The sequence below is a fragment of the Hyperolius riggenbachi genome, chromosome 12 (assembly GCF_040937935.1).
Source record: "Hyperolius riggenbachi isolate aHypRig1 chromosome 12, aHypRig1.pri, whole genome shotgun sequence".
Taxonomy (NCBI): domain Eukaryota; kingdom Metazoa; phylum Chordata; class Amphibia; order Anura; family Hyperoliidae; genus Hyperolius; species Hyperolius riggenbachi.
In genome coordinates, this window is record NC_090657.1 from 170,858,651 (window position 1) to 170,884,069 (window position 25,419).

The 25,419-nt window shown below is 45.3% G+C and overlaps 1 protein-coding gene across 11 annotated transcripts in view; it reads left to right on the forward strand.

The window, feature by feature from the left end:
- Nucleotides 1-25,419, forward strand: part of RTEL1 (regulator of telomere elongation helicase 1) — a 441,366-nt gene that overhangs the window by 222,673 nt on the left and 193,274 nt on the right. For all 11 annotated transcript variants that reach the window (XR_011025114.1, XR_011025113.1, XM_068262473.1 and 8 more), the window contains exons 24-25: nt 12,217-12,340; nt 14,935-15,103. Coding sequence is in view for 9 of the 11 variants with exons in the window: in XM_068262473.1 (XP_068118574.1) it covers nt 12,217-12,340; nt 14,935-15,103 (293 nt within the window). In the remaining 2 variants the exon portion in view is untranslated. The remainder of the gene's footprint in view (nt 1-12,216; nt 12,341-14,934; nt 15,104-25,419) is intronic.

Consider the following 25,419-nt stretch of genomic DNA (forward strand, 5'->3'; position numbering starts at 1 on the left):
ATCTTGAGATTTTAGTTCTCGTTTTATGCATCCCACAATTTTATTTGCTTTAGCTGCTGCTGCTTAGCATTTAATATGGTTAGCTTGTTATCAACCAGTATTCCCAAATCCTTTTCCAAGTCTGATTTTCCCAGCTGTGAGCCTTGTATCTTATATGTTGCTCTACCATTGTATATGTTGCTCTACCAAGTCCAGGGAGCATGACCGCAAATGTATCTACATTAAATGTAATCTGCTGTCTGTCCATACAACCATGCTGTTTATATCATTTTGTAAAAAGTCACTATCCTGCTTAGCCTGTTTATAATTCTGCATAATTGTGTGACATCTGCACATATGGCAACATTACTCTGTATTCCATCTGCTAGATCATTAATACATTGAAAAGCATTGGCCCTAGAACCAACCCTTGTGGGACTCCACTACTAACAGTTTCCCTTTTTGAATATGACTCGTTTGCCACCACTCTTTGCCTTCTGTCCCTTAAAGTGTACTTGAGATGGTACATACTATTGTATTTATACTTCCTCCAGCCCTATGTGGTCCGTAACTACCTCGCTGTCCTCCTTGGCTGCTCCGTTGTCTCGTGGTAGCCTCCGGTATTTTTTTCAGTCCGTAGTATTCTTCTGCGCATGCGTGGCCTGGCCGTTTGCATGCCCCCGTCATGCTCTACGACGCGGGGGAACCAACTGAAGAAAATAACGGAGGCTACCATGGGACAATGGAGTGGCCGGGGGAGGATAGCGAAGATGCCCACAAACCACATAGGGCTGGAGGAAGCCCCAGGTAAGTATAAATGCTTTTATTTTGTCGGCTCTGGTGTCCTTTAACCTGTACTCTACTCACATACACATATGTTGTACTATAGTGGTGTCAGACTTTGTTCTTACTGCAAAGCATGATGGGTGCTGATTATCTGGAGAACAGAGGGTATTTTATTATGAACCAGAGATGAGCAAAGCTGCCTAAAGATCAGGATCATAATTGGCAGTAAGCAGCAGGCCAAAATCCCACCTTATTCCCAGCCTGAAACAGATGCAGGGCTCCTCAGTTGCCTGCCCTTTCTGTGTCACCACCTACATGACATCATTCAAATGAAGAACAGGGGGGCTGTGATCATGTGACCAGCTTCATTTAAATGAAATTTAAAGAAATAGATTAAGGAGCCATCAAGATACACACACTAGCGATACTGCTGCAACTTGTGCTGAGTTTTGGCCCCTCCTTCTAATCTGGAGGTTCTGTTGCTATGAAGGGAAGTTCCATAGCAACAGAACCTCCAGGCTATAAGTGTTTTGTATGCACAGCATTGGGTCCTGAACTGTTGCCCAAAGGAATTGAGTTGCATTCCCTGCAGGTTACAGTCATTGTCCATGGCTCTGCCTCTGCCACAGGAAACCTGGGTTCAAATCTCGGCTCTTCCTGTTCACTAAGCCAACATCTATTCAGTAACAAGTTCTTGGGCAAGACTCCCTAGCACTGCTACTGCCTACTGAGTGCGCTCTAGTGGCTGCCTGGCAAGCGCTTTGAGTCCGACAGGAGAAAAGCGCTATACAAATATTGGAATTCTTGCGCTATATAAATACTAAATAATAATAATTATTATTATTGTGGGTGTGTACATACCTTGATTCTGAGGTTTACATAATATTGGGGTGAATTCTTTAAAACTCATTTTATAACACGTTCCTTGAGTTAATACTAACTATACTGTATAAATTACCAAAATGTTAGGCTCAAGTTTAAAGGACCACTATTGCGGAAATTCTAAAATTTAAAATACATGTAAACACATGCAAATAAGAAGCATGTTTCTTCCAGAGTAAAATGAGCCATGAATTACTTATCTCCTATGTTGCTGTCACTTACAGTAGGGAATATAAATCTGACAGGACCGACAGGTTTTGAACCAGCCCATCTCTTCATGGGGGGGGGGGGGGGGGGTTCTAAGGGGTTTCTTTAAAGGGAACCGTAACTGAGAGGGATATGGATGTTTCCTTCTAAACAATACCAGTTGCTTGGCAATCCTGCTGATCTCATTGACCAAAGTAGTGGCTGAATCACACACCTGAAACAAGCATGCAGCTAATCCAGTCTGACTTGAGTCAGAGCACCTGATCTGCATGCTTGTTGCGGGGCTGTGGCTAACACAGGATCAGCAGGAGAGTCAGGCAACTGGTATTATTTTAACCACTTGCCGACCGCCTACTTCATATTGGCGGCGGCAAAGTGGCAGCCCCAGGACCACGTAACGCAGATTGGCGTCAGGTCCTGGGGCACTCTCTGGCCGGGGATCGCGCGCTGGGATGCGCGCGCATCCACCGGCAATAGGCTCCGCCCACCCACGACGTCAACCCGCCGGCCAATCGGAAGCGCCGGCGGGTTGTTAACCCGACGATCCCCGGATAGGAAGCGTATAATACGCTTTGTAATGTTTACAAAGTTTATTATACAGGCTGCCTCCTGCCCTGGTGGTCCCAGTGTCCGAGGGACCACCAGGGCAGGCTGCAGTCACCCTAGTCTGCACCCAAACACACTGATCTGCCCCCCCCCCTGCCCCCTGATCGCCCACAGCACCCCTCAGACCCCCCCCTGCCCAGCTCCCAGACCACCATTTGCACACAATCACCCCCCTAATCACCCATCAATCACTCCCTGTCACTATCTGTCAACGCTATTTTTTTTTTAGTCCCTAAACTGCCCCCTGCTCCCTCCTGATCACCCCCCCACCCCTCAGATTCTCCCCAGACCCTCCCCCCCCCCCTGTGTACTGTATGCATCTATCCCCCCTGATCACCCATCAATCACCCATCAATCACCCGTCAATCACCCCCTGTCACTGCCACCCATCAATCAGCCCCTAACCTGCCCCTTGCGGGCAATCTGATCACCCCCCCACACCAATAGATCGCCCGCAGATCCGACATCAGATCACCTCCCAAATCCATCGTTTACATCTATTCTCTCCTCTAAACACCCACTAATTACCCATCAATCACCCATCAATCACCCCCTATCACCACCTGTCACTGTTACCCATCAGATTAGACCCTTGCGGGCACCCAATCGCCCGCCCACACGCTCAGATTGCCCTCAACCCCCCCCTTATCGATTTGCCAGTGCATTATTTACATCCGTTCTTCCCTGTAATAACCCACTGATCACCTGTCAATCACCCCCTGTCACTGCCACCCATCAATCACCCCCTGTCACTGCCACCCATCAATCAGCCCCTAACCTGCCCCTTGCGGGCAATCTGATCACCCACCCACACCAATAGATCGCCCGCAGATCCGACATCAGATCACCTCCCAAATCCATCGTTTACATCTATTCTCTCCTCTAAACACCCACTAATTACCCATCAATCACCCATCAATCACCCCCTATCACCACCTGTCACTGTTACCCATCAGATTAGACCCTTGCGGGCACCCAATCGCCCGCCCACACGCTCAGATTGCCCTCAAACCCCCCCTTATCGATTCGCCAGTGCATTATTTACATCCGTTCTTCCCTGTAATAACCCACTGATCACCTGTCAATCACCCCCTGTCACTGCCACCCATCAATCACCCCCTGTCACTGCCACCCATCAATCAGCCCCTAACCTGCCCCTTGCGGGCAATCTGATCACCCACCCACACCAATAGATCGCCCGCAGATCCGACATCAGATCACCTCCCAAGTGCAGTGTTTACATCTCTTCTCTCCTCTAAACACCCACTAATTACCCATCAATCACCCCCTATCACCACCTGTCACTGTTACCCATCAGATTAGACCCTAATCTGCCCCTTGCGGGCACCCAATCACCCGCCCACACCTCAGAACGCCCTCAGACCCCAGCCCTGATCACCTCGCTAGTGCATTGCTTGCATCTATTTCCCCCCTCTAATCACACCTTGAGACACCCATCAATCACCTCCTGTCACCCCCTAGCACACCTACCCATCAGATCAGGCCCTAATTTGCCCCGTGTGGGCTCCTGATCACTCGGCCAAACCCTCAGATCCCCCTCAGAACCCCTTCCGATCACCTCCCCAGTGCATTGATTGCATCTATTTTCCCCTCTAACCGCCCCCTGAGACACCCATCAATCACCTCCTGTCACCCCCCTAGCACTCCTATCCATCAGATCAGGCCCAATTCATCCTGTCATTTAAGAGGCCACCCTGCTTATGACCGTTTCCACAAAATTTGCCCCCTCATAGACCACCTGTCATCAAAATTTGCAGATGCTTATACCCCTGAACAGTCATTTTGAGAAATTTGGTTTCCAGACTACTCACAGTTTTGGGCCCGTAAAATGCCAGGGCAGTATAGGAACCCCACAAGTGACCCCATTTTAGAAAGAAGACACCCCAAGGTATTCTGTTAGGTGTATGATGAGTTCATAGAAGATTTTATTTTTTGTCAAAAGTTAGCGGAAATTGGATTTTTATTGTTTTTTTCACAAAGTATCATTTTTCACTAACTTGTGACAAAAAATAAAATCTTCTATGAACTCACCATACCCCTAACGGAATACCTTGGGGTGTCGTCTTTCTAAAATGGGGTCACTTGTGGGGTTCCTATACTGCCCTGGCATTTTAGGGGCCCTAAACCGTAGGGAGTAGTCTAGAAAACAAATGCCTCAAAATGACCTGTGAATAGGACGTTGGGCCCCTTAGCGCACCTAGGCTGCAAAAAAGTGTCACACATGTAGTATCGCCATACTCAGGAGAAGTAGTATAATGTGTTTTGTGGTGTATTTTTACACATACCCATGCTGGGTGGGAGAAATCTCTCTGTAAATGGACAATTGTGTGTAAAAAAAAATCAAAAATGTGTCATTTACAGAGATATTTCTCCCACCCAGCATGGTTGTATGTAAAAATACACCACAAAACACATTATACTACTTCTTCTGAGTACGGCGATACCACATGTGTGACACTTTTTTGCAGCCTAACTGTGCTAAGGGGCCCAAAGTCCAATGAGTACCTTTAGGATTTCACAGGTCATTTTGAGACATTTGGGTTCAAGACTACTCCTCACGGTTTAGGGCCCCTAAAATGCCAGGGCAGTATTGGAACCCCACAAATGACCCCATTCTAGAAAGAAGACACCCCAAGGTATTCCGTTAGGAGTATGGTGAGTTCATAGAAGATTTTATTTTTGTCACAAGTTAGCAGAAAATGACACTTTGTGAAAAAAAACTATTCAAATCAATTTCCGCTAACTTGTGACAAAAAAAAAAAATCTTCTATGAACTCACCATCCTCCTAATGGAATACCTTGGGGTGTCTTCTTTCTAAAATGGGGTAATTTGTGGGATTCCTATACTGTCCTGGCATTTTAGGGGCCCTAAACCGTGAGGAGCAGTCTTGAAACGAAATTTCTCAAAATGACCTGTGAAATCCTAAAGGTACTCATTTGACTTTGGGCCCCTTAGCGCAGTTAGGGTGCAAAAAAGTGCCACACATGTGGTATCGCCGTACTCAGGAGAAGTAGTATAATGTGTTTTGGGGTGTATTTTTCCACATACCCATGCTGAGTGGGAGAAATATCTCTATAAATTGACAATTGTGTGTAAAAAAAATAAAACAATTGTCATTTACGGAGATATTTCTCCCACCCAGCATGGGTATGTGTAAAAATACACCCCAAAACACATTATACTACTTCTTCTGAGTACGGCAATACCACATGTGTGGCACTTTTTTGCAGCCTAACTGCGCTAAGGGGCCCAAAGTCCAATGAGCATCTTTAGGCTTTACAGGGGTGCTTACAATTAGGCACCCCCCAAAATGCCAGGACAGTGAACACACCCCACAAATGACCCCATTTTGGAAAGTAGACACTTCAAGGTATTCAGAGAGTAGCATAGTGAGTCCGTGGCAGATTTCTTTTTTTTTGTCGCAAGTTAGAAGAAATGGAAACTTTTTTTTTTTTTTGTTACAAAGTGTCATTTTCCGCTAACTTGTGACAAAAAATAAAATCTTCTATGAACTCACCATGCCTCTCACTGAATACTTTGGGATGTCTTCTTTCCAAAATGGGGTCATTTGGGGGGGATTTGTACTATCCTGGAATTTTAGCCCCTCATGAAACCTGACAGGTGCGCAGAAAAGTCAGAGATGCTTGAAAATGGGAAAATTCACTTTTGGCACCATAGTTTGTAAACGCTATAACTTTTACCCAATCCAATAAATATACACTGAATGGTTTTTTTTTATCAAAGACATGTAGCAGAATAACTTTCGCGCTCAAATGTATAGGAAATTTTACTTTATTTGAAAAATGTCAGCACAGAAAGTTAAAAAAGTCATTTTTTTGACAAAATTCATGTCTTTTTTGATGAATATAATAAAAAGTAAAACTCGCAGCAGCAATCAAATAGCACCGAAAGAAAGCTGTATTAGTGACAAGAAAAGGAGGTAAAATTCATTTAGGTGGTAGGTTGTATGACTGAGCAATAAACCGTGAAAGCTGCAGTGGTCCGAATGGAAAAAAAGGCTCTGGTCCTTAAGGGGTTTTATGACTGCAGTCCTTAACCACCCTGGCGTTCTATTAAGATCGCCAAGGCGGCTGCGGGAGGGTTTTTTTTAAATTTAAAAAAAACTATTTCATGCAGCCAACTGAAAGTTGGCTGCATGAAAGCCCACTAGAGGGCGCTCCGGAGGCGTTCTTCCGATCGCCTCCGGCGCCCAGAATAAACAAGGAAGGCCGCAATGAGCGGCCTTCCTTGTTTTGTTTAGATCGTCGCCATAGCGACGAGCGGAGTGACATCATGGACGTCAGCCGACGTCCTGACGTCAGCCGCCTCCGATCCAGCCCTTAGCGCTGGCCGGAACTTTTTGTTCCGGCTACGCTGGGCTCAGGCGGCTGGGGGGACCCTCTTTCGCCGCTGCTCGCGGCGAATCGCCGCAGAGCGGCGGCGATCGGGCAGCACACGCGGCTGGCAAAGTGCCGGCTGCGTGTGCTGCTCTTTATTTGAACAAAATCGGCCCAGCAGGGCCTGAGCGGCAGCCATCGGCGGTGATGGACGAGCTGAGCTCGTCCATACCGCTAAGATGGTTAAGTGGTTAAGAGGAAAAATCCATATCCTTCTCAGTTTAGGTTCCCTTTAATTTTAAATGCCCTTAGTGAATGGCCAGTTGCTCTGTCCAACTGTCCAAAAAATAGTGTACAGCTAACAGGGAGGTTCCCCAGCATCTTTGTATAAATCCTTTTCAGGGAGTATCTTTATAAACAATAAAGGCCATGCTGAGAATCCCCCATGAAAAGATGGACTAGTCCAAAACCTGTCGAATATCTACTACCTACTGTAAGAGACAGCGACATGGGATAAAGGTAATTTATGGCTCATTTTACTCTGGAAGAATTATACTTCTTATTTGTATATGATTACATATATTTAAAATTTTACCATTTTTTGTGATCGTGGTCCTTTAAAAATGTAAAAGCAAAGCAGTTTATGTAAATGTGTGACACACTGGAATGGTGACATAGATGATGAGATCACCTCTTATTGTCTGTGTACAGAATACGTCTACCTTGCACAAAGTTCAGACAGATTATGTCACTTTTCATTGACCATATCACAATTCCAGTCAGTCACAAGTTCACGTGCATACACTCAGTTAATATTTGCTAGCATTACCTTTAACTTGTGTAGTTAGACGTATGGCCTCTATTCTGGTAGGGGTTTGAAACAAATTACCTCATGCACAGAAACTTACCTCATACGGTAATGACATTTAGCAATTCTGGTAGGTTTTAGTCATGTTTTACTTCACACAATAAATTATGAGGTACTGTATATTCTGGCGTATAAGACTATTTTTTAACCCTTGAAAATCTTCTGAAAAGTCAGGGGTCGTCTTAGAAGCTGGGTGTCATTGATGCTGAGTGATACGCCCTATCCTCTTACCGACTCTCAGGTTTCGCTGCTGAGGACTGTAGTGAAGCTGTGCAGGTGGACATGTGCGAGATCTGAGAGACAGAGAAGGCGATAAATAGGATACAAGGGTGGGTCAGAGAGGTGAAAGAGACGTGTTTTATGGGCCCAGCACAATCTATTCTTCCATACCACTCTGATAAACAAGCAGACAGGGGAAGCTCACCAATCTGCTTAGGGAGAGTTGACCAATCCAACCAGTCAGTCGCCTATATACTGTTATATACTGGGTACCACATACAGTACAGCACCAGTATCTGTTCATACATAGCACCAGTATATGATGTTTTTTAATTTTTATTTGGTGTGCGTTGGAAGAGGGGTAGTCTTATATGGCGAGTATATCCCAAACTCTGTATTTTAACTGGAAAAGTTAGCACATAATTTACCAATCAGTTTAAGACCTGCTTGTACCTTGATGTAAAGTCGATTTGTATGCATTTTGCAGTTTTTATTGGAGTTCCTATTGCTGTTTTAGTGGAGTTCCTAGTCAGGCTGTGTAATAGAAAAGAATAGTAGAAATAAAAATCCAAATATTTACTGGATCATGTTTTTTATAGGGATGCCTATGGTGCAGCTGGCGCCACCATAGGCCGTAATAGTAATTACGGCTATAGCGGCACACAATTAGTAACTTTGGCGTCGTCAGAATAGCTTGAAGCCAAATTACATTATTCCCCACTATCTACGTGGACCTAGAGGGGGAATAGTATTTAACGCCGCCCGGAACTTGTGCAGCAGCAGGATAATCCATACTGGCTGTAACCTGCAGCCAATTCATATGTATGCCTATAAATATACTTTTTATAGGTTGCTACATAGTCAAATACACCTTCCCCTCCCCCCTCATAAACAACATCTTCCAAAGACTATACTAACTTATGGAGGACAATTAAAGACTACTATTATTTATTTACTGCATACTTACCGCTGAACCACCGCATGTTTTACCGCACTTTATGCATTTACCTCATGTTTTACCGCATGTTCAGAAATGGAGAAAAATCTTTCAGAATTGCAAAAAAAAGATGAAAATACCGCATGAGTTATTTTACCTACAAAAAAATATTACCTCACATAGCTACCAGAATTGAGGCTATTCTGTACACAGACAATAAGAGGTGATCGCATTATGTATGTCACCATCCCAGCGTGTCACACGTTTACATATACTGCTAATTGGTAAGCTTTGCCTTTACATTTTTATTGAAATAAACGTATTGGGGCGCACCTTCTTTCACGATTCAATTTGAGCGCAGTCCGGTCCGTCCGACAAAGACAGGATCCTCAATCTCATAGGTAATAGATGACCAGCATAGGAAGACTTGTAAGTTCCTTTTTATTCTCTGCAGCTAGTGAACAAAAGTCAGCCAACATCCATATAAGCCATCAGATGTAATTATAGCTCGTATGTATAGCTCTCCATGCTGCCGAAGGCAATGTGTCTTCTACCAGGAGGATTAGGCAGTGTTACACCACAACATTACCCACTTGACAAAGGACGGAGACACCATCTGAAACGGCGACAGTCCGTTGTATCTGGTGTAACACTGCCTATTCCACCAGGTAATAGACACATTGGGCTTGATTCACGAAGACAAATAACATGCCTTATCAGAGATAACACGCCTTATCAAAGTTAACACGCCTTATCAGAGTAGCATAGCTGCCCTGAGCTCCTGCGAGTTCGTAGCGCTCACTTTGATAAGATGTGTTAACTTTGATAAGGCATGCTATTTGTCTTAGTGAATCCTTCGGCAGCATGGAGAGCTATACATACGAGCTATAATTACATCTGATGGCTTATATGGATGTTGGCTGACTTTTGTTCACGAGCTGCAGAGAATAAAAAAGAACTTACCTGTCTTCCTATGCTGGTCATCTATTATCTTTGGCCTTTACATTTTTTAAACTTGAGTTCAAACGTTTTGGTAATTTATATAGTTAGTATACACTCTGTGAAATGGTTATACCATTTATTTCAAAGAGTTCACCCTAATGGTAACCATTCACGGTACAATAAAAACGTTCAATGTTCCTGTTTATTCTACTAAAACGATTGATTTGAAAATAATCCTTTTTTTTTTCTATCAAGAAAAACGAACGACTAGCCCGTTTTTTTTCAAAAAAAATTCAATCGGATATGTTGGAAAAATCTTTATATTCAATCTAACGGAATAATCGAATGAAATTATCTAATAAAATAAAATAAAAAATTGTTCCATGTATGGGCACCATAAGTGTATGTAAACATCTGAGTGCGTTTAAGCATGTACAGTATATATGTGCAACAGACCCGTGATCCCAGAGTTGACCCGTCAGCCTCATCACAGGAGCCAGAGTTGACTGTAGCTATGTTATAGGAGCACAAATGACAATAGCCATGTCGCTATCGTCAGAGTAACCCAGCCACACTGTGTCACAGACGGGAAAAAACTGACGTCCTGTCCAGTAGTTACATTCCCGGTTTCATTTTTTGTGATCAGTTCCACATTTCTTCACAGGATGAGAGTGTCTGAGGTTTGGGTCTACATAAAGTTTACCTAATTACAGCCACTTTCTTGTGAAAAGCTGAAACCCTGTCCAGTAGTCACATTCCCTGTTTCCTTTTTAGAGATTGGTTCCACATTTCTCCATTGATGAGGTCTCAGTGCTTGAGGTCTAGTTCTACATAAAGTTTATCTAATTGCAGAGACTTTCTTGTGAACAGCAGACATCCTGTCCAGTAGACAGATTACCGGTTTCATTTTTAGAGATCGGTTCTCCATTGATGATGTCTCAGTGCTTGAGGTCTGGGTCTACATAAAGTTTACCTAATTGCAGAGACTTTCTTGAGAACAGCAGACGTCCTGTCCAGTAGACATAGTACCTGTTTCATTTTTAGAGATTGGTTCTCCATTAATGAGGTCCTAGTGCTTGAGGTCTTGGTCTAAACACGTTCCATGTCTATTATGAAGTACTCACGCTTCTCTTGTTGAAGTTCACTTTTTATTTTGCATTGAAAAAATAATTGGGGAGATTTTGAACACCCTTTAGAAGATGTGAATGATGGGGATATTTGTGACTAAGGCATAACCTCACAGGATTTTCCAAAATGATTGAAGGCTAGCAGGTGTCTCAGACCACCAGACAGTACATATGAATGAATGGAACTATTTGAGTGCTAACTAGAGATGATAATTGAGATGCTAATAATTTTGATTCTCGTGGAAACTTAAGTCAAATTGTATTCCGCTTGGAATTTGCCTATTTCAAATTGGGAGTCTCTTACAACAACACTTGTTGCTTAGGAGGAAAGCGATTTGGACAAGATACTACAGGATAGACATGTCACTTTACCAACATAGTTCAGGATAGTTAAAGCCATGGTCTTCCCAGTAGTAACATACGGCTGTGAAAGTTGTATAATAAAAAAAAAATTGATGCTTTTGATTTGTGGGTGTGGAGAAAGCTACTGAGAGTTCCCTGGAGTAACCAGTCAATACTTAAAGGAAACCTGAGACTGGGGGGAATAGAAAGAAATGATACATACCCAGGGATTCCTCCAGCCCCCTTTAGGCTGATTGCTGCCTTGCTGTCCTCCCGCCCCACCTGGTTCTCCGCTATTCAGTCCAGTAATTCTGCCAGTCAGGGCGTACTATGCGCATGCCCCCACCGCGTTCCTGTCACCTGGAGTGTTCTGTGCCTGCACAGTATGCTAACCGGTGAGGAAAGCGTGATTGGGAAGGAGGGGGGAGATCACACAGCTAGACAGCACATACTCCGATTGGCCCCAACTGAAGGAATTACGGGGCCGAAAAGTGAAGGATCCATGCGGTGTGGGAGGGCGGCGAAGGGGTGATCAGCCTGCTTAACGCTAGTGAGCCACCATCACTGTCTTGATCATGTAACCAATAATGGTCCTGAGTGAAGAAGGAAGTGGCAAATTGGATTTGCAACCACTATAGCGTACATCTGACAGACGTTTGTCAAATAGGGATGCACATCTGACAACCGCTTTTTAAGACTTCACACAACTGTTACACAACCAGTGGTGGTTAATTGAGGTTCCACAAATGTCCTTGCGTACTAGGCCTAAACTGATCTAGAAAATAAACAATAATTGACAAGAGGTGGATCAAAGGTGTTTGTCAAATAATAGCTTCTGTTGTGTGCTGTGCTACACAGTAATTTGGTGTGAATATTTGACTATTGCAAATTATTAGTGTGTTTACTTTTACTTGTTCTAAAAACGTATGACTTGTTTGTTTGTTTTTTTTAATCCTCATCAGGTTCGCTAAAAGTGACTCTCGTGCTCAGCTTCCCTCATGGGTCCGCCCCTATCTACGAGTTTATGATAATTTTGGTCATATCATCCGCGACGTGTCTCAGTTCTTCCGCATTGCACAGAAAATTGTGAGTATATGGAGCTGCCGGTACTGGGGTTGGAAGTAGTTATTAGCTTGTGGTGGCTGGATAGTGTATTTGTTAAGGGCTCTACCTCTGACACAGGAGACCTCGGTTTGGATCTCTGCTCTTCCTTTTCAATAAGCCAGCACCTATACAGTAGGAGACCTTGGGCAAGACTTGCTAACGCTGCTACTGCCTATAGAGCGCACCCTAGTGGCTGCAGCTCTGGCACTTTGAGTCAGACAGCAGGAGAAAAGCGCGATATAAATGTTATTTGTCTTGTCGTCTCATGAGTAGTTCCCAAGAAATGGGGTACGCTCTGCATACACATCTACCGCTATTCAGCAGTGGAGTTACATGGGAATGTCAGCTCTGTGATGTCATGTGTTTAGGGTAGTGGGAGCGGCCATTGCTAAAGAGTGATGTCACTGTGTTGTCATATAATCAGGTAGATAGGCCACACAACTAGGAGAACTCTTAGCACCTCTGTTTGGTTTGAAAATTGTAATACTATCTTAATTTGTAATGCAACTTCTAATTCGAAAAGAGTTAAACAACTATGCTACTGTTATCAGATGAGGACAACTCATCAGACCTTTACCTCTATCATACTGTTTACTTTTCCTACCATATAAAGTTAATTTTTTTATTTGCGTAAGTGAGCAAACATTATACTGATAAGTGGTAATTGAGGAAGAGAAGTTTAAGTGCAGCTACTATGCTCCCCCACCCATTTAAAATACAGCCACCTTCACAGCCCCCTCTGCCCTTCAACTCGCACACCAATATCTGCTCACCCTACCTTTTAGTGCCTTGCCCCCAAATGTAGTTGTGCCTTCACAGTAGAGCTATATCCCCCCAGTATAACCATGTGTCACCACCCCCTGCATACCTTACAGAGTAGTGTAGCGAAGCAGCTTCTTCTTTTTGTAGATAGCTATCCTGGTGTGCTGAAGTCCATATTTACGCTACCTTGCTCCCAGGGTGGCTCGGCTGCCCTCATGTCCATGACCTCCTACCTCTGCCTTGCCCCCAGGGTGGCTTGGCTGCCCTCATATCCATTATCTCCTACCTCTGCCTTGCCTTCGGGGTGGCTCGGCTGCCCTTATATCCATTATGTCCTACCTCTGCCTTTCCCCCCAGGGTGGCTCAGCTGCCCTCATATCCATTATCTCCTACCTCTGCCTTGCCCCCGGGGTGGCTCGGCTGCCCTCATATCCATTATCTATATTTTTTACCTATCTCTGCCTTGCTCACCTGCCCTCATGTCTGTCTTCTCCTGCCTCTGCCTTGCTCTCCCGGTGGCTTACCAACCTCAGTGTCATCTTCTCCTACCTCTGCCTTGCTCTCCCGTTGCCCTGCCTGCCCTCACCTCCATCTTCTCCTACCTCTGCCTTGCTCTCCCAGTGCCTGCATGCCCTCACCTACATCTTCTCTTACCTCTGCCTTGCTCTCCCGGTGCCCCGTCTGCCCTCACCTCCATCTTCTCTTACTTCTGCTTTGCTCACCTGGTGGGCCGCTTGCCCTCACCTCCATCTTCTCCTACCTCTGCCTTGCTCTCTCAGTGCCCCGCCTGCCCTCACCTCCATCTTCTCCTACCTCTGCCTTGCTCTCCTGGTGCCCCGCCTGCCCTCACCTCCATCTTCTCCTACCTCTGCCTTGCTCTCTCAGTGCCCCGCCTGCCCTCACCTCCATCTTCTCCTACCTCTGCCTTGCTCTCCTGGTGGCTTACCAACCTCAGCTCCATCTTCTCCTACCTCTGCCTTGCTCTCCCGGTGCCTCGCCTGCCCTCACCTCCATCTTCTTCTACCTCTGCCTTGCTCTCTCAGTGCCCCGCCTGCCCTCACCTCCATCTTCTCCTACCTCTGCCTTGCTCTCCCGGTGGCCCGCCTGCCCTCACCGCCATCTTCTCCTACCTCTGCCTTGCTCTTCCAATGGCTCTCCTGCCGTCACTGCCATCTTATCCCACCTCTGCCTTGCTCTCCTGGTGGCTCGCCAGCCTTCACCTCTATCTTCTCCCTTCTATGCCTTGCTCTCCCTGTGGCTCATCTGCCCTCATAATTATCTTTTCCTACCTCTGCCTTGCTTGCTTTCCTGGTGGCTCACCTGCCTTCATGTTTGTCTTCTACTATCTCTGCCTAGCTCTCCTGTTGGGTTGCCTGATGTCAGTGGAGAAATAGCCAGAGATTGATGAGAGGAATGAGTAATAATAGTAATCGTAACATTTGTATAAGCCTTTTATTCTGTCTAACTCAAAGCGCTTGAGAGCTGCAGCCACTAAGGGCACGCTCAGTATGGAGTAACAGTGTTAGGGAGTCTTGCCCTAGGACTCCTTACAGAATAGGTGACTGATAAGAGAGATTGAAACACGTTAGAACAGAAAGCTATTTGAAAAGTAAAAATGTTGCCTCCCTTTGCTTGAGAGAGTACGTAACTCAATTATTTATATCATACCTTACTCTATGCAGGTAACTAACTATAAGAGAGTCCTTTCCGCAGTGTCCCAAATACCAGCTCTCCGCGACATTTTTTTAAGCATCTCCTCAGGCTAACAAAATGTGTGGGAGAGCCAGATGACTTGTTGTTTGTTCTTCCTGTAGATGCCACCTCCTGGACCTCAGAGAGTACACAAAGATAAAGGTCCCCCTATATGCTCAGACCCCTCTTCTTCCCAATCGTCGCATGCATCATCCAGTTTTCGTGATATGCTGAAAAAAGCAAAGACCCTGGACTCTCATGTACCAAGCCTAAAACGGAAGAGGGATGGTGGTAAGTGCTGAGTAGACATACCGTATTAAGAACAAGTATGTTTGCTCTTAGAGGAATCCGCTGTACTTAAATTTGATGATGGGAGTGGTGATGCCATTTACAACAACATTATAAGTTAAATCTCCATACTACTGACACATGCCATTGCATCCAAACAAGCATCTTACACAGTGTTTCCCATTCAGGGGTTCTGCAGCAATTTGACATTTTTGCAGAATAAAATAGTCATGCTTCCCCATTTTTGTGGGTCAAAATAGTCCTGCTACCCAACTTATGTGACTGGCAGCCTGGTTTGAAGGCGGTGTGGGGGTGATTACTTTGTTTTATATGTGGGGGTGATTACTGTGTTTTATATGTGGGAGTGATTACTGCATTTTCTGTGGGGATTGCTGCATTTCATATGTGGGTTTATTTTTATCTATTTATGACCTAGGTCATATCCAAAAGGGGCTTTTTTCTTAACCTCTAATGGAGTATCGTAATTTGCATGCATACTAAATTGAACTAGGACAGAAACCATAAGGCATAATAGAGGCCAACAGGACAGGATAGCATAAAGGTAATCAGGAGAGGGCAGAGACCATTAGGAAAGGGCAAAGGCTACTAGAAAAGGACTAAGGCCACCAGGACAGGATAGCATAGAGGCCATCAGTCTACACTGCTCTTACTCTCCTGGAGAGTTTGTCTTTATTTGTGTTAACATGCTTTTAATTACTGTATTTTAACAATAATACAGCGTTCATGGTATGTATATAGAGTGGGGTATAGTACTGTATTAGCTAGGCCTATTGTTAACATTAAGGCCTCTTGCACACTGCATGCGATTCCGATTCAGATTCCGCTTTTTAATCGGTTTTTACATCCGATTCAGATTCTGATTTGCAGTGTGCAGGGAGCAAACTGCAAATTGGATGTAAAAACTGATTAAAAAGCGGAATCTGAATCGGAATCGCTTGCAGTGTGCAAGAGGCCTTAGTCTCAAGCAACCAGAAAGAACACTTATCCGACATCAGCCAATCCATCTTTGCTGGATAACTGAGACTCTAGAGTATGTAGGCTACAGTGTTCTTTATTATATTTTGAAGTCTTATAATAAAGTTCACATGATTTGATTATAACTTGATTATCTATATTGTTTTACTTACAGTAGTGCTGCTATTTATTGGGCTTTTTTCCTTGCATATTCTTTCCTCATCAATACCCAATTAACACACTGTGAGACTGCAACTTAATATTGCAAGCAGTGCACATAATGCTCATTCTTATTAGTGTTGGGCCGAACAGTTCGCCTGGCGAACCTCTCTGGGCCTCTTACTACTTCCGGGTCGCAATGACCCGGAGTAGTACGCCTGAGCTGCCCGGTGGAGCGCGTCCTAGATCGCGCTCCTGTTGCCGGGCACTCTCTGCGCATGAGCGTGACGTCACTCATGACGTCACGCACATGCGCAGAGAGTGCCCGGCAACGGTAGCGCGATCTAGGACGCACTCCGCCGGGCAGCGCAGGCGTACTACTCCGGGTCATTGCGACCTGGAAGTAGTAAGAGGCCCATGGATTTAGAGATGTTCGCTGGCGAACGGTTCGGGAACCGTTCGCCACATCTCTAATTCTTATATGTGGAAGTTATTGCTGTCATATGTCATATGTGGGGGAGAGTTCTGCTTTTCCTAAGTGGGGGCCATTACTGCATTTCATATGTGGGGGTGATTGCTATGTTTTTATATGTGAAGTCATTGCTGCTTTTCCTATGTGGGGGTCATTTCTGCGTTTCATATGTGGGGGGAGCATTGCTGTTTTAATATGTGGGGGCTATTTTTGCTTTTCATATGTAGGGCCATTGTTGCTTTTCATATGTGGGGATGATTGCTACTTTTCATATGTGAGGTCACTGCTGCTTTTCCTATGTGGGGTCATTGCTGCATTTCATATGTGGGGGGCTATTGCTGATTTTCATATGTGGGGGCCATTTCTGCATTTCATATTGTGGGAGCCATTTCTGCTTTTAACCTCCTGAGCGTTATGCCCCTCAGGAGGGTTTGCAGCCAAGAGTCCCCCAGTATAATTTTTAGAGATTGTATAGCTGTAAAAGCTTCAGCTAGCACTAGGCTAGCTAGCAGTGGTGGCCGGCATCCCCCGATTACTTTTGATCCTCCCGATCGCCCGCTAAATACATTACTCAGCCTGGATCCAGCGATCGGCGCAGCCTTCCCGGATAGATCCGCTGTTCTCTATGGGGAGGATCGAACATGACGTCATGATGTCATGCGCAGACCTGATCCTCCCTATAGAGAGGACCGGAGATGTGCAGGGAGGCTGCGCGATCGCTGGATCCAGGGGGGTGATGTATTTAGCGGGCAATCGGGGGGGATCAAAAGTAATCGGGGGATGTCGGCCACCACTGCTAGCTAGCGTAGTGCTAGCTGAAGCTATTACAGATTTACAATCTCTAAAAATTATACTGATGGACTCCTGGGGACAGCCAACGGTATGCCCGACACAGTGTCAAGCATACCGCTAAGGAGGTTAATATGTGGGGCCATTGCTAGATTTTATATTGTGGGGGCCATTGCTGCTTTTCAGATGGGGGCTATTGCTGCTTTTCATATGTACAGGCTATTGCTGCTTTTCATATGTGGGGATTATTGTTGCATTTCATATGCGAGGGCCATTGCTGCTTTTCATATGTGGGGACATTGTTGCATTTCATATTGTGGGGTGATTGCTGTTTTTCGTATGTGGAGGCCATTGCTAAGTTTCATATTGTTGGGGTAATTGCTGCTTTTCATATTTGGGGACTGTTGCTGTTTTTTTTATATGAGGGAGCCGTTGCTACATTTCATATTGTAGGGGTGATTGCTGTTTTTAATATGTGCAGGCCATTGCTGCATTTCATATTTTGGGGTGGATTACTGCTTTTAATATTTGGTGGCCACTGCGGCTTTTCATATGTGGGGGAGATTTCCGCTTTTCCTAAGTGGGGGCCCTAACTGCATTTCATACGTGTGGGAGTGATTGCTACTTTTCATATGTGAGGTCATTGGTGCTTTTCCTATGTGGGGGTCATTGCTGCATTTCATATGTTGGGGCCATTGCTGTTTTTTTTGTATGTGGGGGCTATTGCTGCTTTTAATATGGGGGGCATTGCTGTTTTTCATATTGTGGGAGCCATTTCTGCTTTTCATATGTGGAGGCTATTGCTGCTTTTCATATGTACAAGTCATTGCTGCATTTCATATTGTGGGGGTGATTGCCGTTTTTCATATGTGGAGGCGATTGCTAAATTTCATATTGTTGGGGTGATTGCTGCTTTTCATATGTGGGGGGCCATTGCTACATTTCATATGGGGGGGGGGGTTACTGCTTTTAATATTTGGGTGCCATTGCTGCTTTTCATATGTGGGTGGGATTTCTCCTTTTCATATGTAGGGGCCATTGTTGCTTTTCATATGTGGGGATAATTGCTGCTTTTCATATGTGGGGTCATTGCTGCTTTTCATATGTGGGGTCATTGCTGCTTTTCATATATTGGGCAAACTCAGCTTTCATCTGTGGGGGGCATTGCTGCTTTTCATATTTGGGGGTCATTGCTGCATTTAATGTGTGTGTGGGGGGGGGGGTCATTGCTGGATTTTCATATGTGGGAGTCGTTGCTGCTTTTCATATGTGGGGCTAAATGCTGCTTTTCATATGTCGAGGCTAATGCTGCATTTCATATGCGGGGTAGTGATTGCTCCATATGTTATATGAAAATGGTACTGTTGTTAACCATGAGCTGTGTTATAGTACGTAGAAGCAAAAACTGGCGTGTTTTGTATTCATTTTTTTTGCAGGGGTTCCCTGAGATCCGCAAAATGTTATAGGAAGTTCCTCGACTTCAAAAAGGTTGAGAAAGGCTGCTCTAACACTAGGGAATTTTCAGCACCCTTAATTTGAAACTAGTTATACTACTTTATTATTTGTAATGCAATGTCTGAATGCATTAAAAAGTTGTGTTACTTTGACCAGATGAGAACTCATTAGACCTTTTCGTTCCACTTAACTTTTCAGTTTTACACTGCTACATAATATTCTTTATAGAAATAGGTAGGGGCGATCAATTCTATGCAAATATTTGAGCTTATGCAAAATTAGGTAAATTTGTATGCAAATATATGCAGCTTGAAAAATGGACCAATGGGCTCAATGCAGAGTATAGCGTGCAGCAGGCGCTTTTACTCACCTCCCGGGGGATACAGATGTCGGTAGCCGTTCTCCTTCCTGTCCTCTGAGGCTCTGAATCACTCTGAGATCGCCGTCATCTATCTCGCCACAGATTTACAGCGCCACCCGAAGGACTGAGGTAAAATTGCCGCGCTGGAGCCCAGGGAGGTGAGTAAGTGATGGGGCTGCAGTGTTCTCCCCAGATTTTTTTTCTAGCCGGGTGGCATGAAATAGTAGCCGGGTGGCATGAAAAAGCAGCCGGGTGGAATGAGATGAAAATGCAGGGCAACTCTGCTTACAGCATAGGAGGTGGTGAGGAGGTGAGCCGATGACAGCCGGGTGGTCACCAAATCTAGCCGGGTGGAGCACCCGGCTAAAAGAGCCTGGGGAGAACACTGGGCTGCTGCTGGCATGATTTTTTTTTCCTGATTTTAGGGTCTGAAATGTTTTAGAAAGACCCTAAAATCTGGGGTCCGCCAGGGAGTTTAATCTCTACCTGCTCTGTCAAATCGCTCACCTGATCATTGAACAAATGCTGTAAAAGGTGAGTTAAAGTAAACCTGAAGTGAAAATGAACTTTTGAGATGATTAGAACTGCATGTGTTTTACACATGTTAAACAGAACATGAGCTGAGTCTTATATTGTTATTTTTTTCAGTTTAAGGGCTTAATTTTAAGATTTAATTCTAAAAAGCAGCCATGACAGATACGCCTTACCGAGCTGGGGGGAAAAATAAAATAATAATGACCCTTTGATCATTCCACCACTAAAACCTTTTCTGAAGCCTTTTCTTATGCTGAATACTTGCCACTTGGTGGAGGCAGATGGATCCAGCAACATCTCCCTGTCAACGAGCATATTACGATCCATCTTTCAGGCCGGCATGTATGCACAAAGTTACACGACGGGCGCGAACAGGAAGTCAAGCAATCACGGTATTTTGCGCAGAGTCGTCTGGAATTTAAAGATCCGATCCGCTGTGACGGTCGTTATCACTGTGCCACACTAAACGGCATCCACGCGATCGCACACCTTTACCCACATTGCGAGATCGTGCAAAGATCGTGCGTCACTCAAAGTTTCGCTGGTCATTGGCAAAATTGTTGGAAAATCGCGCAGTGGGTACTGGCCTTTACTCAAATAAAGCTCCTTTGGCTTCTATTTATTTTTCAGGAAATGGACTGACTTCAACAATTTGTTAGACAAATTTGCATAGATTACAACTCTAGTTTTTTTTTAACACTTGTTGTTCTGGAAAATGGAAAGGGACTTCAAACACTTTCTTAGTAGGGCTAGTACTGCAACTTTGGGGTACTCTGGTAACTGGGGAGAGGGTTTGTATGGTGTGTGTGTGATGGCATGTGCGGTGCAACATCGCTTTTGTTTGTTTTTAAGGAGCAGACGCTCACTATTTAGAACTGACACTGTTTGTACCATCACCCTCATTAATGTAATAAAGGTACTTATTTGTACATTTATCTGTGATAATACAATTTTGATTGCCAATGGACATTGAGTATTTCGCACGACCCCATACAAGGTCATGACATCTGGGAACTTATGTCACAAAGTGCCTTTTTCTTCCCCTGTCCTTGATTCTAGCACTGAATGTACCTGATGAATGTGATTTTTGCCTGCAGCAAAAAATAGTGCACAGCTCAAAAATTTGTTCTGCTTAACGCAAGGGACAGATTTAACCTTCCTGGCGGTAACCCCGAACGTAGTTCGGGGTAAGCCGCGCAGGAGGATTTCTCAGGCCCTACTGGACCGATTTGCATAATTTTTTTTGTAAAACATGCAGCAAGCACTTTGCTTGCTGCGTGTTTCTAACGATCGTCACCCGTCGCTACCCACCACGTAACACGCCGCCCCCCCCAAGACCCCTGCGAAACCTGGCCAATCAGTGCCACGCAGTGCTTAGGGGTGGATTGGGACTCCCGATGACGTCACGACGTCGTTGACGTCATCCCGCCTGTCGCCATGGCGACGGGGGAAGCCCTCCAAGAAATCCCGTTCTTTGAACGGGATTTCCTGATCGCAGATCGCCAGAGGCGATCGAAGCGGGTGGGGGGATGCCGCTGCACAGCGGCTATCATGTAGCGAGCCCTAGGCTCGCTATATGACTTTTTTTTTTTTAAAACTGCTGCACTGCCCCCTGGCGGTTTTTAATGGACCGCCAGGAGGGTTAAAGGATACCCGATGTGACATGATGAGATAGACATGTGTATGTACAGTGTCTAGGACACAAATAACTATGGTGTGTTCCTTTTTTTCCTTTCTCTGCCTGAAAGAGTTAAACATCAGATATGTAAGGTATGTATGGCAGTTCCTGTCTGAGTCAGGACTGGGTCAGCCTGCAGTGTGACCCTCACTGATGAGAAATTACAACTATAAAACACTTTCCTAGCAAAAAATGGCTTCTAAGAGCAGGAAAGAGATAAAAAGGGTCAATAATTCATAGATTTGAGCTCTGGCATACTTCAATGAATCTGTCATTGAACAAAAACAATAAAACAGTAAAAACTTAAAGTACTGTAGATTTAAATATAAAATAAAACTGTGCAATATCTTAAAAAGTCATTTTTAGGAGAAGGAGGATAGATACAATTGTTTGTTACATTAGTTTATTTTCACCTCGGGTGTCCTTGAAAACAGATTTATAAAATGGGATCCGTTCAGTCAGTTTTTCATAGCAGTAAAATAGACATAAAAATGTCTGTTTTCCAGTGTAATAATAATAATAAATAAATAATTACAACTGAGCCTAAAGCTAGGTCCACACACTGGATTAAACTCGACTGAAGTGACCAATATGGAACCCCAGTTATCCCTCTCTGGTTCAAAGAAGAAATGGGTAGAAACAAAAACAAAAAAGTAACAGTTCTGTACTTTGTTTTTATTTCTTCATTAACCACTTAACGACCGCCCCCAGCCGATGGGCGGCGGCAAAGACCGGTCCCAAACGACCGCAATACGCCCATCGGCGGGGGCGGCTGCGGGAGTGGCTATGCGGCGATCGCGTCATTCGTGACGCGATCAGCCGCCGGGGACTGGCTCCGCCCCCCGTTCGCCGTAATCCGCCGGCCGTTCGGAAGCGCCGGCGGGTTACTGGCATCCGGATCGCCGCTGCAACAGTGTATAATAGGCTTTGTAATGTATACAAAGCCTATTATACTGGCTGCCTCCTGCCCTGGTGGTCCCAGTGTCCGAGGGACCACCAGGGCAGGCTGCAGCCACCCTAGTCTGCACCCAAGCACACTGATTTCCCCCCCCCTGCCCCCTGATCGCCCACAGCACCCCTCAGACCCCCCCCTGCCCACCCCCCAGACCACTGTTTGCACCCAGTCACCCTCCTAATCACCCATCAATCACTCCCTGTCACTATCTGTCAACGCTATTTTTTTTTTAAGTCCCTAATCTGCCCCCTACTCCCTCCTGATCACCCCCCCACCCCTCAGATTCTCCCCAGACCCCCCCCCAGACCCCCCCCCCCCCCCGTGTACTGTATGCATCTATCCCCCCTGATCACCTGTCAATCACCTGTCAATCACCTGTCAATCACCCGTCAATCACCCCCTGTCACTGCCACCCATCAATCAGCCCCTGATCTGCCCCTTGCGGGCAATCTGATCACCCCCCCACACCAATAGATCGCCCGCAGATCCGACATCAGATCACCTCCCAAATCCATTGTTTACATCTATTCTCTCCTCTAAACACCCACTAATTACCCATCAATCACCCCCTATCACCACCTGTCACTGTTACCCATCAGATTAGACCCTAATCTGCCCCTTGCGGGCACCCAATCACCTGCCCACACGCTCAGATTGCCCTCAGACCCCCCCCCCTTATCAATTCGCCCGTGCAATATTTACATCTGTTCTCCCCTGTAATAACCCACTGATTACCTGTCAATCACCCATCAATCACCCCCTGTCACTGCCACCCATCAATCACCCCCTGTCACTGCCACCCATCAATCAGCCCCTAACCTGCCCCTTGCGGGCAATCTGATCACCCACCCACACCAATAGATCGCCCGCAGATCCGACATCAGATCACCTCCCAAATCCATTGTTTACATCTATTCTCTCCTCTAAACACCCACTAATTACCCATCAATCACCCCCTATCACCACCTGTCACTGTTACCCATCAGATTAGACCCTAATCTGCCCCTTGCGGGCACCCAATCACCTGCCCACACGCTCAGATTGCCCTCAGACCCCCCCCCCTTATCAATTCGCCCGTGCAATATTTACATCTGTTCTCCCCTGTAATAACCCACTGATTACCTGTCAATCACCCATCAATCACCCCCTGTCACTGCCACCCATCAATCACCCCCTGTCACTGCCACCCATCAATCAGCCCCTAACCTGCCCCTTGCGGGCAATCTGATCACCCACCCACACCAATAGATCGCCCGCAGATCCGACATCAGATCACCTCCCAAATCCATTGTTTACATCTATTCTCTCCTCTAAACACCCACTAATTACCCATCAATCACCCCCTATCACCACCTGTCACTGTTACCCATCAGATTAGACCCTAATCTGCCCCTTGCGGGCACCCAATCACCCGCCCACACCTCAGAACGCCCTCAGACCCCAGCCCTGATCACCTCGCCAGTGCATTGCTTGCATCTATTTCCCCCCTCTAATCACACCTTGAGACACCCATCAATCACCTCCTGTCACCCCCTAGCACACCTACCCATCAGATCAGGCCCTAATTTGCCCCGTGTGGGCTCCTGATCACTCGGCCAAACCCTCAGATCCCCCTCAGACCCCCTTCCGATCACCTCCCCAGTGCATTGATTGCATCTATTTTCCCCTCTAACCGCCCCCTGAGACACCCATCAATCACCTCCTGTCACCCCCCTAGCACTCCTATCCATCAGATCAGGCCCAATACATCCTGTCATCTAAGAGGCCACCCTGCTTATGACCGATTCCACAAAATTTGCCCCCTCATAGACCACCTGTCATCAAAATTTGCAGATGCTTATACCCCTGAACAGTCATTTTGAGAAATTTGGTTTCCAGACTACTCACAGTTTTGGGCCCGTAAAATGCCAGGGCAGTATAGGAACCCCACAAGTGACCCCATTTTAGAAAGAAGACACCCCAAGGTATTCTGTTAGGTGTATGATGAGTTCATAGAATATTTTATTTTTTGTCAAAAGTTAGCGGAAATTGGATTGTTATTGTTTTTTTCACAAAGTGTCATTTTTCACTAACTTGTGAGAAAAAAAAAAATCTTCTATGAACTCACCATACCCCTAACGGAATACCTTGGGGTGTCTTCTTTCTAAAATGGGGTCACTTGTGGGGTTCCTATACTGCCCTGGCATTTTAGGGGCCCTAAACCGTGAGGAGTAGTCTAGAAAACAAATGCCTCAAAATGACCTGTGAATAGGACGTTGGGCCCCTTAGCGCACCTAGGCTGCAAAAAAGTGTCACACATGTGGTATCGCCATACTCAGGAGAAGTAGTATAATGTGTTTTGTGGTGTATTTTTACACATACCCATGCTGGGTGGGAGAAATCTCTCTGTAAATGGACAATTGTGTGTAAAACAAATAAAAAAATGTGTCATTTACAGAGATATTTCTCCCACCCAGCATGGTTATATGTAAAAATACACCACAAAACACATTATACTACTTCTTCTGAGTACGGCGATACCACATGTGTGACACTTTTTTGCAGCCTAACTGTGCTAAGGGGCCCAAAGTCCAATGAGTACCTTTAGGATTTCACAGGTCATTTTGAGACATTTGGGTTCAAGACTACTCCTCACGGTTTAGGGCCCCTAAAATGCCAGGGCAGTATAGGAACCCCACAAGTGACCCCATTTTAGAAAGAAGACACCCCAAGGTATTCTTTTAGGTGTATGATGAGTTCATAGAAGATTTTATTTTTTGTCACAAGTTAGCGGAAATTGATATGTATTGTTTTTTTTTTCACAAAGTGTCATTTTCCGCTAACTTGTGACAAAAAAAAAATCTTCTATGAACTCACCATACTCCTAACAGAATACCTTGGGGTGTCTTCTTTCTAAAATGGGGTCACTTGTGGGGTTCCTATACTGCCCTGGCATTTTAGG